Source organism: Terrapene carolina, unplaced genomic scaffold (genome assembly GCF_002925995.2).
Source record: "Terrapene carolina triunguis isolate 2854851 unplaced genomic scaffold, T_m_triunguis-2.0 Scaffold35098, whole genome shotgun sequence".
Taxonomy (NCBI): Eukaryota; Metazoa; Chordata; order Testudines; family Emydidae; genus Terrapene; species Terrapene triunguis.
This window is the reverse complement of record NW_020699449.1, coordinates 10239808-10247520: the sequence shown is the minus strand read 5'-3', so window position 1 is coordinate 10247520 and position 7713 is coordinate 10239808. Positions and strand designations below refer to the sequence as shown.

Here is a 7713-nt window from a genome sequence, read left to right as displayed (position 1 = left end):
GGGGGGGGGGGGGGGGGGGGGGGGGGGGGGGGGGGGGGGGGCCCTCTTTTTTTTTTTTTTTTTGCTTGGGACGGCAAAAAAGTTAGAGCCGGCCTTGAACATGTAATATGCAATGTAGCTGTGAATTATTCTGGTTTTGTCTAGATGTTTGAGGAGCAGCTCATGCTAACATACGCTTATGGCTCACATTTGTGGGTCTGTATCAATGGCATGTTTATTTAACTGCAATTATGGAAATAAAAGGGCCATCACGGCCATTAACGTACAGTGATTTTGAGCAATGAAGCTGATCCTGCATTCACATTTTAACACATAGAGCACTGTGCTTCTGTGGTCTATAGCTCAGAAAGTATTCAAGATTTCTGTGGCATTTTGCATACATGCATCACAGATAGTCTTTTCCACAGACCAGAACATCAATTGAGAAGGTGTCATTGACTTAATGGGAAGCCATCAGTTTTTCTTAAGATATGTGGGGGTTTCTTCTAAGCATCCCTGGAGCTCTTAATAGAGTATCAGGCCATCTGTGATCTCCCCACATAGCTCCACCGTCTCCAGGATGGAAAAAGTCTATGAGCAACCTCCTACAAAAGATTTCTGTTGGACTAGGCTGTCATCAGATCCTGTTAACAAATGGCATCTCATGTAGCTCAGTAACCTTTCCACTTGGCATTGGTGACAGAATAACCAGCTCCATCAGATTTCACACTAAAATATCATTACTTACTAATGCAGAATTCTGTATTTCCTGGGATAACTTGGGCATCCCTTCATTGGGTATGTGAAACTTGAAGTGCTCATGGCAGCAGGTAGGAGGAAGCAGAAGGCTCAGTTCCTAAAAAGTCAGTTAATGTAGGTGAGATTTTTACCTCAAAACAGCAGATTTCAATTTCTGATCTGTGATTGGTTTTCTGGAGCAACTTGTTGGCGTCTTAGAAATAAAGATGCTAACAGTAATGTGGCTGGAAAAGGTTAGGTATAAACACCGAAGGTAATTTATAGGACAGAAAAAGAGCTCCAGGAAATTGAAGATAAAATTGGTCTTGATTGTTAGAAGTAACAAAATGTGAGGCAATGGTATCACATGGGAAATCTGGAATCACAGTCAGAATTTTTTTTTCAAAGAAAAGTAAAGAATGGCATACACTGGTCCTGTATTACAATCTATTCAAAGAAATCCCCATTTGTGGAAGGCAGCTCTAGCGAAATGCCAGTGCATTTGGCTTTTTTAACACCGTGGAACTGCGTTTTTGACCAATCTGGTATCTTGCTTTGTCTCAAATCTTTTTTTTTTTTTTTTTTTTTTCAGTTGCTTGAGTCTAACAGAATACCAGCTCAGGGTTGGGGTTAACACCTAATGATCAATAGAAATAAGATTAGTGCTACAACAACTGAGAGCTAACCTCTGAGAACCTGAATAAGAGATAAAGTTGAATATCTTCAGGATATATTTTAAGGCCCCGATCCTGCAATGAAAGTCTGCGCTGGTGCTCTCCTGCCACCCACAAAGTGCTCATTGCCAGGTTGGAGCCTAAAGCAATAAATAGCATGTAACTCTCTGCAAAATGTACTTATTACTCCTATTAACATATCCCAGCTGAGCTCCTTCCCGCTTCCTCAGAATATGGTTTTATCCAGTACATTTCTGACGTCTCCTGCCCTCCGCAAAATAAATTGTTTTCCGTTTAGTCTATCCATGGAATACAAACATGTGGTGTCCATTTCTTGATAAAAGCTAGTTTCACTAGCAAGAGTTGCCTTCTCCTGACATAACTGTTCAAAATCTGAAAAGATGAACTATTTCCCCTTTTTTTATTGCAATTGTCCCTTCCTGAACTGCCATAAGAATTTTTTTCTTAGGCCTTGGCTACACTTGCGAGTTACAGCGCTGTAAAGCCTCCCCCAGCGCTGTAACTCACTCCCCGTCCACACTGGCAGGGCACTTATAGCGCTGCATCTCCCTGGGTACACCGCTGCGGGTACTCCACCTCCCCGAGAGGAATAACAGCTGCAGCGGAGTGGCTATGACTCTCAGGTGTGAGTGTAAACGCTTGCAGCGCTGTACTAATCACCTTAAGTGTTCTGACTGGCTGCAGGAATGTGGAAGTGCCGGTTTCAAAGCTCTTACCACAGAGAAAAGCAAACAGTTTGCAGCTTGCTTTGCCTGAGTAAATGAATGAGCAGGGGGCCGGGAGTTCAGAACTTGCAAAATAGAGAGCTGACATGCTCCAAAAAGCACTCTCTCTCCCCCCACACTCCCTGTCACAATCCACCCCACCCTCCCGTTTTGAAAAGCACGTTTCAGCCACATGAATGCTGGGATAGCTGCCCATAATGCAACATTTGCAGCTGTGTTGGGAGTGGTGCAAGTGTGGCCACGCCACTGCACTGGCAGCTGTCAGTGTGGACAGACTGCAGCGCTTTTCCCTACTCAGCTGTACGAAGACAGGTTTACCTCACAGCGCTGTACAGCTGCAAGTGTAGCCAAGGCCTTAGACAAATCAGCAAGTTTGTGAATAGCAGCCCTGGCTTCTTCCTTATTAGCAATGGAGCCATTTAAAACATTCTTTAGGCCCTTAAAATTCCACTGGTGACTCTTTTACCATATCAAGTATAAAATGTTTCCCCAACTGTTTGCAACCTGTTCCTGTTCAGGAAGACCAAGAATACACACATTTTATTCCAAAACTAGATTTCAAAGTATTTTCATATGATGACTTCACAGTGGGTGTTAGTTCAACTTTGCCAGATCTCACGCCAGACCGTGATCTCATGCTACTGCTGCTATTATTTTATTATTAATTATTTGTATTACTGTAATGTCTAGGAGCCCTACTAATGGACCAGTACTCCATTGTGCAAGGTGCTGTACAAACACAGAACCAAGTTTCACATCAGGATATTTTAAATGGCACAGGTCCTTTGTTCTTTTCTGATTTAAACAGGTGGATGAGAATGTAATTTGTCTTGGAAGCCTATAACTTCCTTTTGGAGTTAATGATCAGGAGTGATTTGAAATTACAGCATAGTTCTGTGAGGGTAGGAGGCATTTTTGTGCATGATGGTAGTGTCCAGGAAGAAATGAGGACAGTCTGTTACACTCTAACAGATGGAAACCTAAATATGGTAATCTCCCCCCACCCTTTTTTATTTTTATTTTTTTTTAAGGCTTACACTAAAAACAAATAAGTGCTGGGCATTGGATCAAAGAGATGGACTCTTTTGTGCCTCCTTCTGCTGTATTTTATGCCTTTGTGTAATGCAGATTCAGTACAATGGAGTTGTTTTACACTTCAAACAATGTGTAGCAGAGCATGTTTTTATAAATGTGAACTCATTTAGATTTGTTTTAAATGGAAAGTCCTCATGCTGTAGCCATGAACCTCTTATGTTCTCACATTTCTAATGTCCTCATGTGTTGTTCCCCCCCTCCCCTTTTCTATCTTGCTTGTAGCTGTGGATTGTGGGGTCCCACCTTCTGTCTTGAATGCATATTCAGATCCTGTAGGGACCACCACCTATGGAAGTGAAGTTGCTTATAATTGCCTGCATGGTTATGTTATTGAAAGTGGTAACCAGACTGCAGTTTGTAATGCCAAAGGACAATGGGAAGGTGCTGATCTGGTGTGCAAAGGTAAAGAAAATATACGTACAGATTTCTGGATGATAGAAATTATTTCAGAAATAACCAGCGGTAGCGGTCGCCACTTAGAGGCGATCAATGAGAATTCCCCATTGCCGGGTTGAGAATTTCACCTGCAGACTCTAGCAGCATTTACAGGACACCTACAACATAAAAGCCATAAGTTAAATAGTTTTCTTCTGTGTATTCTTAATAAGACCATAAAATATAAAAACTAAATGACTTTAAAAACTAAGTGTCACTTTCTCAACTGGCGTAAATCTCTGTAGCTCCAGAAATCTACACCGACTTACACCATTTTAGGATCTGGCCCTATGGCCCAGATTTTTTAAAGGTATTTAGGTGTTGCTGCGCTCAATGTCACAACCGCTAATGGAATTAGGAGCCTACATCTCATTATCAAAAGGATTTAGGTACTTAAGGGTCTAAGTCCTACTGTCAATGTAATTTAGACTCCTAAGTGCCTAGGTCCTTTTTGAAAATGAGATATAGGCTCCCAGATCAGTTAAGCTTTGCAAAGCTGAGCACAGCAGTGCCTAAATACCATTAAAATCTGGGCCTAAATCTACTTTTGCTACTGTTTTTTGTTTCCTTTTGCTACTGTATTTTGTTTGGCTTGGTAATGAAACTAGGCTAGTCTGTATCACTTTTTGATTCTTTGGCACCTAAACATTGTTGTTTTTGTTTGGATTTGCTAAAGTTAAATATATTTAAAATAAACCCTGTTTTAATGGAAGATGCAGGAAAATATTTTTGTGGTTTAATACAAACTAAGGATCTGATGTGGCTTAGAGGCAGATCTTGCAACTACTTATGTATGTGAGTAAAGTTACTCATGTGAGTAGTCCCATTGATTTATGTAGGTCTGTTCATGTGAGTGAAGCTATGCTCATGCCTAAGCATTTGCAAGATCTGGTTGTAAACCAGGAATTACTTTGGTATCCTATCACCTCCACCCATCACTCTGTTAATGGGAAGCACCCTGCCTCCCTCTAGCCAATCCTGGCACCCCTTACACTATGTCTTCACTGTTAATGCCCTCCCTCCCCCCCGTAGCTATCTCAATGTCAAACCCTACTGGAGGTAGAGAAGGCACATCCTTTTACCTTGATGTAGCTAGCTGAGGTCATGAACTTGAGTAGCTGCATCAAGATAAAACTCTGCTTTGTCACCACTAGAATTTTACATTGAGACGAGTCGTTCAATGTAAGAATACACCTGTAGCCTTAGGGTACATCTGCATTGGAATAAAAGGCTAATAATTGCTATGGAGACGTTCAGCCTCGGGCCAGAGTCCAGGCTCTGGGGCCTTCCTCTCATGTCTGTGCAGCAGTTTTACAGCCCTGTTGCCAGGAAGCCCAAGTCACTGATCCTGGCCAGCTGTGGGTGTTTAATTGCTGTGTAGACACATCCTTAGAGGCTCTAAAATTGACCAATAGCAGCCCTCCTAAGGAGGCTGCCGCCTAGAAGGTTTTGCAACTCCAGCCTGCTCACTCTTCTGGCCCATCCCCACAATCTGACACTGATGCTGATACTGTTTCGAAATTAAAGCCTTACTATCACTTACGATCCTTTTACAAGCCACAGGTCTAGACTGCTGTCAGCTGCTAACAGTAACTATGTGAGCATTTTATTATTCATTATTTGACATAAACCATAAAGCCCTTTGTTTTTTGTGACTGCAGGGATGTGGCCTGTCAAGTTGATATTAAGGTGAAAAACACGTGTAAGCAAAAGAGACGTTCTCTGACAGAATTCCAGTTTAGAGCCACTCAGAGGGTCTTTATTAACTCTTATTATTAACTGATATTCCCTTATGCTTAATTACCATCTTTACTCAGTCTTTAATTTGGCACAGTTGCACTCTCCTAATCGCTACATGATTAATATCTCATGGAACTGATTCTGCATGGCTAATTCTTCTGTTCTTTGGTATCACTTTTAGTCTATGCATGAATGTACTTAGCCAATATTTCAGTCTTACTGTCTAAAAGTGCCTCTATTTTTGGAATCTGCCTCAATATCTTTGTTTTAATTCAGGGCTCAGATACCTAAAAAGCATTTGATTGATTACATAGACAGAAAACACCACTCTCTCACTTCTACATTTCAGTCTTGCTGGGGATGGCGGATAACTGTGGGGGGATGGCTTGAGGCAAGGCTTGCTTATAGTTCCTCCTGTCCAAAACCTCACTTAGTCTTTTAAAAACAGTCAGTGTCACATATCACTCTGCTTCAATAACGTAGTCTCAAACTGAAGGCTCTGAGATTGAACATTTGCTTATAATTCAGTAGTTCTGGAAGAAAAGATTATTCTAATGTTTCGCAGCATATACATGCTTACCAAGGTAGAGACAGAAAAATAACTATCATAGTGTGATTGTTTTCCATTGCTACATATTTTTTTAAAAATTTTCACTTAAAGGTTTTATACTGTAAGTTGTTTTGGTCATGATTTCTGTAAACTTGATCTAATTTTTCTGTTTATCTGTTTCTGGGTACAACTTCAGAATTACTTTAAGCCCATTTTTCAATGAATAATTTAAGCTTTCTCCTTGCCTCCATCTGTGAGCCTGAGGAAAAATATGGTTTAATTCTTAATATAGCATCCCATTGTTCATTTTTTAACAAAGTAAAGGATAATCCTGAATAGTAGTGTTGGATTCACTCTGGATTTCACATCGTACTTTAGCTTCAAATTATATTCTTCCATTCACTTGATCTTTTCTCTTTTATTATTTTAATTCCATAATTTTATTATGAAGCTCCACAAAATTGCTGAGTAAGTGAACCAATTTCAAGTTATTACCACATTTATTTTCTAATGAACTCCACAGAGACTTGAATAACCCATAGAAATTTTCCTCCATTTTCCTCCTCTATATTTTTTCTTGTCCTGGTCTAAAGCAATTCTTTCTTTTCAAAGCTTGAATGAAATGTACTGGCAGTGGAAAGCAAACCTCTGGATGCTTTTATAATTTTTCAAATGTTGGGATCATGAAAACAACATGTCTACTGGGATGGAAAATCTCTCCTCTATCTGGAATAAAAGTAATTGTATTTCCCAAGGACTAGATTCTCAGTCCTGTCCCCACTGCCGTTGTACTGTTTGGGTGGTACAAAGGGAGCAGAAACTACCCACATCTCCCTAGCTAAAGATTCCCCTGATGTGGAGCTGTCATAGCTGGCTCCTGCACCACCGTCAGTCTCTGGTGGAGGGGGCGTGGAAGGAACAAACACTCTGAGCATCATTACCAGCTTTTGTAGATTAGCCACTGGGTTTCTCTAACCCACACTGGGGTTGGGGCAGAGCCAGGCAGAGAATCTCTAAGCTGTTGCTGACAACAGAAATATCTAAAGGAATGGATACCTTGTGGGACACCTGAGAATCTTATTGGAAGACATTAGTGATAGATCCAACTGTTAAATGTTACTTGGAGATCCTTTCTTGTTAATGGGTTATGCTGTGCTTCTTACCTTCCCCTGTTATTCCATCATGGGATAGTTTTTTTTTCTTTACTATCTATTTATTTAGGAGGTATCAACAGGTTTACAAATCCTTGGCCAGGTAAATATCAGAAACAAAGCAATAATCATCACAACAGTGAGATTTCTTTAGAGAGACATTATACAGGAATATAGTCCTCAACTCTCTCTCTCTCTCTCTTTAACAAGGTGGTGTTTTACAAAATGAGCATCATTACAACACCTATGTCCTGTCATTTCTAGTCCATTGTGGAATACTGCATTGCTACTTATTATGTGTCTTGCAATAGCACCTAGGAGCCCTAATTGAGGATTAGGGCCCAGTGTGCTTGGAACAATACAAACTAAATTCCTGCATCCCAAATGCTGATGCTGTTGTTTGTCTGTATCTGTACAGCACAAAGCACAGAGAGTTCCTGGTCCTGGGGCTCTTAAGCGCTATGATAGTACAAATAACTAATGATAATTAGAGCTGTCAAGTGATTAAAAATATTAATCGCGATTAATTGCGCTGTTAAACAATAATAGAATACTATTTATTTAAATTTTTTGGATATTTTCTACTTTTTCAAATATATTGATTT

General features: G+C 40.3%; 1 protein-coding gene across 1 annotated transcript in view; it reads left to right on the top strand.

The window, feature by feature from the left end:
* Nucleotides 1–7713, top strand: part of LOC112118358 (sushi domain-containing protein 1) — a 95148-nt gene that overhangs the window by 17423 nt on the left and 70012 nt on the right. The window contains exon 5 of the mRNA XM_029914337.1: nt 3455–3634. Coding sequence (XP_029770197.1) covers nt 3455–3634 — 180 coding nt within the window. The remainder of the gene's footprint in view (nt 1–3454; nt 3635–7713) is intronic.